This window comes from Malania oleifera, chromosome 3 (assembly GCF_029873635.1).
Source record: "Malania oleifera isolate guangnan ecotype guangnan chromosome 3, ASM2987363v1, whole genome shotgun sequence".
In the NCBI taxonomy this organism is placed as follows: domain Eukaryota; kingdom Viridiplantae; phylum Streptophyta; class Magnoliopsida; order Santalales; family Ximeniaceae; genus Malania; species Malania oleifera.
This window is the reverse complement of record NC_080419.1, coordinates 5,613,409-5,624,477: the sequence shown is the minus strand read 5'-3', so window position 1 is coordinate 5,624,477 and position 11,069 is coordinate 5,613,409. Positions and strand designations below refer to the sequence as shown.

Genomic DNA, 11,069 nt, shown 5'->3' with positions numbered 1-11,069 from the left:
ATATGAGCATGCATGTATGTGTGATATGTTGAAATGTTAGTAGAAATGCGGTTCCAAAATTGTCCTAGGTACTGAGAGTGTCCGGCTCTATATCCGAGGGCGTGTTATCGCCTGCCATGTAGGCAAGAGTGTTCGGCTCTATATTCGAGGGCATGAGCCTATTCCGGCAGATCAGGCCGAAGGGTGTGGATCCACTAGCTTAGCGCCGGTATGATGCCATGGGAGTCAGGGACTAGCTATGTGTCGGTGGCACAGTGTTCGCGGGTTGGCTACGGGTCAACGCCGTATGTTGCGGGTCGGCTTCGGGCTGAAGAGTGTGACGACATTGAGGATTACTGATCATGTGTATGTATTGTGACGGGGCTACGTATAAATGGCCGCTGTATGTGTGCGTGTATGCACTCTATAAATTAGTACTGGAATGCATTTAACTGCGTGTATATTGTATCATGATAACACTCAAATGCCACACATCGATATAACCTATGTTCTTCCTTACTGAGAGGTGTCTCACCCCTACTGTAGGTACATTTTTATAGGTTCTTCGGGTAATCGGAACTAGCGTCCTAGTGTAGGGAGCGTAGTAGCCGATGTACTGCGTTAGCGCTTGGGTAAGTGCTAGGACTGTAGTTTTGTTGGATTGCCATTTTGAGTTGTGTTTGGGCACCCAATTTGTACGTTTTGTTAGAGCCATGTTCTGCTCTTGTATAGATTCTAGTATGGTACTGCATATGTATATAGAAGACTTTTTTCTGCTGCGTATATGATTATGATTGGATGTGTTTAGGGTTCCTGAAAACCCCACGAGGTTGGATTCTCATTCTTTATATTGTATCTGTGATGATTTGTATGATACAGGGATATGTTAGATTATATTTTCACCATCGGGTCTCATTTCCGGGTTCGGAGCGTGACATTTAGAACATTGAAAAAAGTGATGATAGTTCTAGTATCACAATTTTATATATATTCCAATTATTATTTTTGGACAATTTTTACATGCTTTATAATAATATTAGATACTAGTACTAGGATTGCAAATTATAATGCTCAAATTAAAATTTATTGTCTAATTGTTTTTTTTGAATTATTAGTATTTTTTATATGTATATTTTTCATATAATTTTTTAGAATTTTGAAATAACATAGTTTGTCATAATTATTTTAATAACTTGAAAATACTGATTAGTCCGATTTTTGAAATATTGTACTTAATAAACTAATTTTCTCAACCTAATTTATTAAATTAAAATTATTTTTATAATTTATCTTATTACAATTTAATAAAAGGATAAAAATATTATTTTATCAATATTAAAATCTAATTTTTCACATGAATTCAATGGTTGCTCGACTATATAAAGGTTCTTTTTATCTATAAAATTAAATATAGTTATTTTGATAATTCTCAAAAAATTTATTGTTCAGAACGCCATTGCCGCCAATTCAAAATTCATCATCGCCACTCTTTCACCCATCACATCCCATGGTCGTCGACCTTTAGCTGAGAGCTCGAGAGCCGGTCCAGCCGGAGATGTCCTCAAACGGCCTCAGCCGCAGCAAATCCTTCCAGAAGTCCTAGCAGTCCCATTCTCTCACACGCAGCAATGGAAGGCCCCTCCCTGAAACTGATAGTAGTGAAAGGTCCTCGAGAAGGTGAAACCCTAGAATCCAACTCCCTACCAGTTATCCGAATCGGCAGAGTTGTTCGTGGCAACACCTTCGCTATCAAAGACGCTGGCATTTCCTCAAAGCACATTTCTATCGAATTCACCTCTGGAAAGTGGGCCATCCAGGACCTCAATTCCTCCAACGGCACCTTACTCAACGGCAACAAGCTCCAGCCGCTGACCCCCTTCGAAGTTCACGATGGAGACGCCATCAAGATCGGCGAGTGCACCTCGATCGAGGTCAAAATCGACGCCAGCGATCAAGCACCTCAGGTGCGGCGAAACTTGAGGCGGCGGGCGGCGGCGAAAGATGGGGGTTCGGAGATTGCGGCTCCGGTTGCCGAGACTCGGGGCCGGAGAGCTCGGACTAGGGCTTTGAAAGAAGAGAATTTGGAAGCTGGTGTGGGGTTAGGCACTGAAAATGGTGATTTGCAGGAAGGGCTTGATGGGAAATTGGGGAATGGGGCCGTGGCTGTGGCGGATAAACGGTCCCGGCATGGGCGGACAAAGAAAGCTGGGGTTTTGAAAAACGAGGATGAAGAGGGTGTGCGGAAGGTTAGGAAAGACGAAGAAGTAGACACTCTAGGTCCTGTTGAAGAGAAACAAGGGCGGCGAATGAGTTCAAGGAGGACTCGGAGTTCAAAGAATGAGAAACAGTCGACTTCTAATTCTATGCTTCAGACAGTGCAGGAAGCTTCTGGTTTCAATCAAGATGAATGCAGAGAAGTGGAGAATTTGGCTCCAGTGGAAGGTAAGAAGGCACGAGCTGGTAGGACGAGGAGGAAGAACTTAAAGGATGACCCTCCGGAGGTGGTTGAAGTAGATGTTTTGAATGACAAGGAGAATGTAGATGAACTCAATATTGGGCAAGAAACTTGTAACCAATCTGAGAGTACCTCTGGTATTAAAGAGAGTGATACTGGGAAAGTTGTGGATGTGCCTGATTTGGAGAAGATGACACTTGGGGAGTGGTTTGATTATTTAGAAGTCTATTTGCCAAAACAGATTTGTGAAGCAACTGATGAAATAATTGAAGCTATGAGACAAAAATCCAAGCAGGTAAGTGAGTATGTGGCCCAGCAGATGAATGAGAAGGGTAAACTACCTATGGATTATACGTAGGAGCAATTTGATTTATAAGTTAATCAGCACCTGAGTTGCTTTACTTCTGTGACTTTTTGTGATGTAATGTGAAATATTCCTTCCCATTAGGGTCTCGTGTATTTCTCAGCATGATGTTATAGCGTTCTAATCACTGCATCATACCTGATTTGTGCTGCAATAAATATGCTGTATTTAGGTCATTATATCCTTTCCTTTGTCACAGTTGTAAAATGCATGCTCACAGCTAAGATGCCTAGCTATTTTTTGTGGTCTTAGAGGAGGGAATGACACCTAGTGCATGGCCAAGAGGGAAAAAAAAAATCTGTTTTCGTTGATGTGTGCTTTGGATACAGCGTGCGGGAAACTTTTGGCAAGACCCGTAAAAATGATTATTTCATTAGTTTGAAGAAGACATTACACATTGCATCATGGTATGATGGCTAAGACAGAGATAATATAAAGTGCTTTTTGGAGTATAAGATTTAGTTTAGTAAAAGCAATGGCCTAAAAAAAATTGAATTGAATTGTGATCCATTAAGCCAAGCTTAAATAGTTTTTATAGGAGAAAAAAACAAGTTGGAAAAGGCCTGGCTGTTGTACTCCTGTTAGCAGATTCCCTAAGTCCAGGTCCGGGATATGACTCAATTCATAACAAACTGCTGACTATGGGTAAATAATATATCAAATTTGATATTTAAATAATTAGTGTATTTTATAATAATTTGATATATTTAAGTCATAATAAAGTCCTTCACAAGTTATGCTGACATTACTGCAGATTTGCACCAATTTATTGCACAGGTAGAACACTACATGTTATAAATGTCAGGTCCAACCGCCCAAGTCACTTGGTGAACCCTGTTGTTTGACAACAGTCTTTAGACATTCTGAGTATTCCCATGTTTGGTGCAGAAAAACCTCTCTGGTTGTCACTTGGTGAGCCCTGATATTTGACAACACTCTTAGATGTTCTGAGCATTCCCATTTTATGTGCAGAAACACCTGGTTTGAGTTTTTAAATTTATTGAATGCTCTATGCTTGTCTTTAATTCATAATCAATCTGAAGTAAAACATATTTTGTATGATCCCTTCTATAAAAAAAAAACAGAAAAAGGAATGACTTCAAATATGTGTTCATGGGTGTTATCAAAGCAATAAAAAAATTAGTATGTGTTCCAAGAAATGAGTGTTAGTGTGAATAAGTTAACACATAACACGTGCATTCTCATATTCACAATGTTATGAAAAGAATTCTGCAGTTCCTGCTTGTACAAAACAGGTAAATCATTATTGATTTATTGGTACATAGTAAATCTACTTCCCAACATGACAAAGTTGGGAGTGCTGTGGGATAGAGGATTTATGGTGCTTGTAACAGATAAAACTTGTGCTTTCTTGTGTTTATAATGCTATGAAAAGAATTTTGCAGTTTCTGCTTGTACACAGCAGGTACATATTTGATTACCAAATGAAATTAATTCTGCTTCCCAACTTGACACAGTTGGGAGCACTGTGAGATAAAGGATTTAGTTCATTTGTCTATTGAAGCCTACTTTTATAGAAAGAAATGATAGGTTCTTGCTAGAACTTAAAAGCCAAAAGCTGGAATTTATTGAGAGTCAAACTGCTTACTGTGAGTCCTAAACATCTTTTTATGTTGAGTAAGCTCTAGAAATCCTAACAACATTAAGTAATTAAATACCATCCCTTGTGCTAAAGTACTCCCAGCCATACAGAATGAAATAAACTAGAAAGAATCAAGCCCCCGTACAAATCTAAAGAATTATGCTGCTACATTAGAGCATGAAGAGTAACCACACTACAGCAATGTAACAGTAATGTGAACAGTATTTTGTCAGATTTGTTCTGGATCTCTATTACCTATTAGAAATCATTAAAACAAATTTTTATCAGTATTTCCATTTTTAGATTTTTAGACAAAAGATTCTATAAGAGTGTGTGGATTATTTAGACTAGCTTCAAAGGCTGGTTTGTTGGAAACTTAGGATCAACATAAGATAGACAAATTTTGAGATATGTTTGGCTATGATCCACTTATCTCCATGTTCTCAGATCATTGCCTCCATAATTTCATATTAACATATGGCTTGATATGTATATGATTGTTATTCACTAAGGCATTGAACATTTGTGTTCATATTTTATCTTGTTTGGTGTGATGCATTTTTATGCAACTGAGTGATTCATGGTTGAAGGTAGTCTTGTTAGCGCATGATTAATTTATTTTCAGTATCACTCTCATAGTCCCATCAATCGTGATTGTTACCTATTGAAGCATTTGTCTTCAACAGCCACATCTTTATATATTTCATGTCCCATTGAAGGACATTGTCAACTATCTACTGAATTTGTTAGGTCAGGTTAGGGCTGGATCTGAAAAAGGAAACTTCCCTTCTGTGAATTGATAATCTCTAGTCCTTCAACAACCAATTAACTCCTCTTTGTATTTGCAGCTTTGAAGTTAATCTGGCTAGTTTTTATGCAAATTTAACGGAAAGGCGAATAGAACCTTGAGAGTGTGTCTGGGCTGTAAATAATTTTTGTGCTGCAATATTGTCATGTGATATGAAGTTCAGTTATTGAAAGATTTCTCCAATACTTTTCAAGTTGAAACAAACCCACATATTTGATTCCAATAGAGTGAGAATTTACTTCTACCTTTTTTATTTTCAATTGTTTAAGCTTCTAGCCCCCTTTAGCATAGTTGTCGGATATGTATTACTAATATGGTCAATTCAAGTTCTTCTTTTGTCATTCTGCTCCTAATTGACATCATCTGATCTCTTGTAGCTTCTATTGGGCATATATATTTTGTCTCTCTGATGAAAATTAAATGTACAACTGAATGTTGATTGATAAGTTGATGCCTTGAGTGGGGGCAGAATCATCTGGATTAGATGGTTAATCATGAAAGATATTGCAGCACTACCTTTCCTTGATTGTCTTCCCCTTCCTAATCCTAGCTGAACAGCCACTGAAGTCCCAGGGATCGATTCTTTATGTTTTCAGCTGTGTTTATCAGGTAAGCTCTAATCATTATCTATTATTCCTTTCCTGGGATGCTAAAATTGATATGTGACCAAGGACTACTTTAATTTCAAACTGGTAAAAATTACGGATGTGAGTGTAAATGTAGCCTCTGCTCTTGGTTTTTGCATTGATGGTAGGTAGCATGGACATACATTGCGGGGAAATTTGATTTTGCATGATGGAGTTGTGCCATGCCATCTTAGGTTGGGTTCAAATCACATGTTTATGACAGGTTAGAATTTAGATGATATCTAATCTGCATAGTTGTGTATTAAGTGAAAATAAGTTATTAATTTCAAAATGCTGTGTTTGAGAAATGTGAGAGGAATTGATTCATTGTTTTTGATGAAGCTGATTTTTATTGGCTTAGCTATGTCGAGTAATTTTAATGCTCTATGATCATGCAGCTGGTGTGGCGAAGTCTGTTTAGAGAACTATATGGTATTTTGTGATTGTGCTGGAGGTTTAGATTATTTTAATATGTATCTTATATTTTTATGGATATTTTATATTTTCTGGTTGTTTTAGATATTTTGTTAACGCTTACTTCATGTTTTGGTTGTGAAAAAGCTCGGTTGGACTGCTTGAATGTTTAAGGTGGTCTTATACTTATTTTGTCAAATAGGCAGATGTTCTACACAGTGGTCTCTTACCTACGCCTATTATACAATTAGCATTCATGTTCTAGACAGTGGTCTCATTTCCACGCTTATTATACAATTAGCATTCTTCTGCATCCTTGTAGGGAGGGACATTTAAGGTTTTGTATTAGAAAAAAGATAGCTACTCGTGAATTTTGGGCAATTGAGAACTAACACAAGCTTGGAGAATCAACAGTAAGGGTATATCCAAACCTGAAGCCACATGTTTAAATCACGGAAATAATCTCTCCAAGCTAAGACTACGTCTTGTTGTCTGGACTATCTCCGATAGCATGGAACCTTGTGCACTTGGTGTTTCATTTTTATTTAAGCTTGGAGAATCATATCTTGGTGGATCCCAATTCTTATTGTGAAGGTCTCTTGAATTTTTCATGCAACATGATTCTGTTAACTGGGTGGGCTGTCTTGAACCAATACACTGCTCAATACTGAGGGAAACAAACTGTCTCCTTTATTTTCTATAGATTGCCCTTGACTTTTTTTTTTTCTCCCCTTTCAGCTTTTCCTTGTCACAGTTCCTTCACCCTTCTCTCTTTTGATGGCTGTTGTCTCCTAATTCCTCCCGTTTTGCCATTGCCAATTACATAACTGCCTTTGCCTGGCAGGGTATCATTCGAAAGAAGCTGCTTCTACCTTTTAACAAGCCCAAAGGTGCCCCTCTGAATTGGGAACTCCTTCCATCGAGGACTCTACCTCCTAGGCTCCGGTTCCTCCATTGTAGGAGACTTTTCTTGCTAAATTGCCATGTCTTTCTCATGATCCTTTTTCCTTTTAACAGAAAAGTCCTCTTTGTTAGGATCGGAGGAGCCCATGGGTGGGCTTGATATATATTGGTGAATACCAACTTGACCCAAAAGCTTTAGCTTATTGGGTCTTGGGTCCAACCATGTATATAAGCACCCATCATCCACTCAAATTTTTCAATGTGACAAACTTACAAGTAGAGCTCCCCCTTGAACGGAAATCGTCTCCCTTATGGGAGTAAGCCCAATTCCCCAACAGTTGCTCAAGTGGATCTCTTACCACTGGCGCCTTACGTGCGTCGGATTGTATTCCACTTGCCTTCGAATCAATCCTACCTCTCACGTCTTGACCTTATCTTAGATAATCCTTATTGGCCTCGACTACACATTTGGTCCTCCAATTGTTAGCACGTCAGGAGAATTAGATTTACCTTTTGATTTTTTACGATGTTGCTCACCCAGAGTTATGAAATGTCGGCCTTGATACCATTTGTTAGGATTGGAGGAGCTCATGAGTGGATTTGATACACATGGGTAAACATTAACTTGACCCATAAGCATTGGGTCTTGGGTCCAACCGTGTATATAAATACTCATCATTCACTCAAATTTTCTAATATGGGACAAACTCACAGGTGAAATTCTCAACACTCTTGCCATTGGTTCAGCACCTCAAAGTTCTGCTATGTTGAAGTGCATGTGGCCTTGCCCGTGAAGAGGCTGTTGAATGTGGCAGTGAAAGCGCCTCTGGCTCTGAGCCCTTAAGACTTTTAGGGTCTCTCCACCCTCCGAGCACCTAGTGCTCTACCACTAGGGATGAGGATGAATATAGAGACCAGAGGAAGATTCCTTGGTCTGTATTATTCATTGTTGTGGATATGGATCCAGGTGAAGAAAAGGAAGTTGATGAAGCAGAAGATGAGGTGAAAAAGACTTCGAATATGAGTACGAGGGTGCGGATGCATGAGCTTAAAGGAGGATGATGACAAAGTAATTGACAAATGAAAGATGAATGAAAGCTCTTTACGTGTGTGAATGGAGAAGAGATTTTATTAATTTTTCATCTTCTTGATTAGTTGATAATCCTTTATTTTCATCTAAACCATGAGGATCTTTTGAGCCCATTTTTTCAAAAAAAAAAAAAAAGGATTCAAGAATCATGATATGACAAAGTTAATAAAACAAATTAATTAAAAATAAAAAATTAATATATAATAGCGAATATATATTTCTTTTTCTTTACGGATTTATTAGAGGTCTATTGGACTTGGGCTATACAATTGGATATAACCATCTCTCATCCTACACTTTTTTTCTATACCCTTCTCAAGGTTTGAACTCAAATTTCAATATAAAAATTTCAAATTTACCATTAGAATGTTTTCTTAAGGATGCATAACAATAAACATTACCATTGTAGCTTGGACATAGCTAGATACAAAAGTTATATTACATTAGTTAATAACAGATTATATTTGCAAAAATTAAGATCTATATAGCTAAATATTATAGAAGAGTGGGATGATGATGATCGTGATTACTAGAATTTTTATCAGATTAGCATGCACAGTACTCTCGAATGGGTGGAAGGTAAAATATTTACTTTGTAAGAATGTGGAGAAACCCAAAATAAGAAATCCCTGCATAGTTTAACACATTTGCATTTGTATCACATTGCACAAAATTTTCTCTTGAAATTTCTTATAAACAAAAGCACAATTGCCAAGCATGAATTTCGGACACATTTCTTTTCCTTTTTTTTTTTTGAATTTAAATCAAAATATTTCGGTACTTGGTCCAAGAACTCTTCACTACTACAACAAATTTGTTAGAAATTTTCACTTGTGCAAGTCATCCCATGTCGGTTGATTTTAAGTTGATTTTTGCGCAAGTAAACAATTTATTTTTTATCCTTTTTATATGACTTAAAAAAATTTAAAATAAATAAATATTTTTATAATTATTTTAAAATTAAAAAATAAAAAATATTTTTCAAAACCAAACCACTCAAAGTTCTCCCACATTTTGTGACTCACACCAGCCAGTTCCAATTCCCACTTCTTGCTACACAGTGCATGACCAGTAAACTCTCAAGCAAATCACATCATCTTGAACATTTATTAATGCAATGAGATCAGTAACCAAATCCCTTATTTTTTGGTTCCATAAACAATCAACTTAGTTAAACAATGGATTTGATTTCTAAGGTGGTTGATCGATTATCTTCTTCTACTAACAAAGAATGCATACAAAACAAGAGTTCATATTTAACTCAGGTTATGCCATTCAGTTTAGTAAATCATTATATAAGCACCAAGAAAACAAAGAGGAATAGGTGCTTTAAAATTCAATCATAACCACAAATGTCTCGCTTATCAAATATGAAGAAAGGGGATGTGTAGTGAGAGCCATTTTCTTGTTTATTTCCCAAGACAAGTTAAGCAACTTGGTTAGCTTGAGACTAGGCACTATAAGGGAGAAAAAAATTAGGTCCTCTATGAGGATTGTGAGATGTTGAAGTCACTCTCACCATTATGTCTTATCCAGATATCCTTCGAATCCTCATAGAGGACCTAATGGCGATGAGCAGTCTTCCTTCTTTCTCATCTTCTTCCTTGAAAATCCTACATAGAGAGGAAAGCCCTTTCCATTTTTTGTGGCTGCGGGGTCTCACATAGTTTCAAATGGGGATTTGGGATGCTCTGACTTGATGGATCCATACCCAGTCAAGAGCAGCCTGTTGCTACTCTTTCAACATTTTCAGCGCCGACTACTTCTTCGTCATCCTTTGTTGTGGCTGCTCCATTTCAACCTTGTCAGCACCGGTTGCCCAGAATGTCAAAATTAGGCAGCCTACCAACTTTGTTTTTTGATCCTCCCCTTTCTCTATATATATTAGTGTGCGTGTGTGTTGTGAAATAGTGTAGAGTGAGAGCTGTAAGAGTTGAGTGAGTGTTGAGTGATTATTGTATCCTCCTCCTCCTATGTATTTTTCCCAGTACATAGTAATTTCTCGCTCCCGTGGACGTAGGTCGGAATTTGGCCGAACCACGTAACTCTGGTGTCAATATTTTTTTGTGTGTGTTTTGATTATTTTTTCCACTAATTAGTCGATTGGTAATCCCAACAAAGTGGTATTAGAGCTAAGTTGGAGTAAAAATCACCAAATCGAAGAAAAAATCCTAGATTTTGAGCCCCTATCCAGTAGCTCAAAATTTAATTTTGAGACCACCATCGCACTCCTCTTGTTGAGACGAAGCAAACGATGTCAACCAAAGCTCCAAACGACTTCAGAACACGTTGCACGCGCCGCCAACATCGAGGTGATGTCTCCACACACTTCTACGCGCCTTCACGCACCGGCAAGTCACTCCAAGTGCGGCCACGTGCCGGCGAACGCTCGGCGAATCAGCGGGAGGAAGAAGACGGTCCATGTCAACGGACAAGTCAGTCGGGACCTGTGCGACGTTAGTGTCCAGTCAACTTGCCGCGTTAGCACCACGTCGCCTGTCCACGTCAACGCACATCAGCCGGGACCTGCCCCTAGTCAGTTGCCACGTCAGCCCGGGCCCATGCCCCGTCAGCACTTGGGCCACAATGGGTTCCACTATTTTGAGCCCTAGAAGGTGGGCCCCACAGTGCCACGTCAAAGGTGGGCCCCCATGTGCCATGTCAGCAAACGATGTCACTAACGCTGTCAGGGAATATTCTGTCAGTGAGAGGAATATTCCGTTAAAGTTGACTTTTGTTGACCAATTTGACCAAAAGTTTGACTGGGCTTTTCGGAGCCATTTTGGGTTGTTTTTCAGAGCGGTTTGAACCATTTCTAAGGTTTTTG

General features: G+C 38.4%; 1 protein-coding gene across 1 annotated transcript; it reads left to right on the top strand.

The window, feature by feature from the left end:
* The first annotated feature begins 1,395 nt into the window (after positions 1–1,395).
* Positions 1,396–2,974, top strand: LOC131152157 (FHA domain-containing protein At4g14490). Its single transcript, XM_058103844.1, has one exon. It carries the CDS (start codon positions 1,608–1,610, stop codon positions 2,790–2,792), a length of 1,185 nt encoding a protein of 394 aa, XP_057959827.1. The 5' UTR covers positions 1,396–1,607; the 3' UTR covers positions 2,793–2,974.
* Positions 2,975–11,069: the final 8,095 nt, after the last annotated feature.

What these genes read in the sequence shown, in the direction of transcription:
- LOC131152157 (XM_058103844.1), top strand. Translation starts at nt 1,608, where the DNA reads ATGGAAGGCCCCTCCCTGAAACTGATAGTAGTGAAAGGTCCTCGAGAA.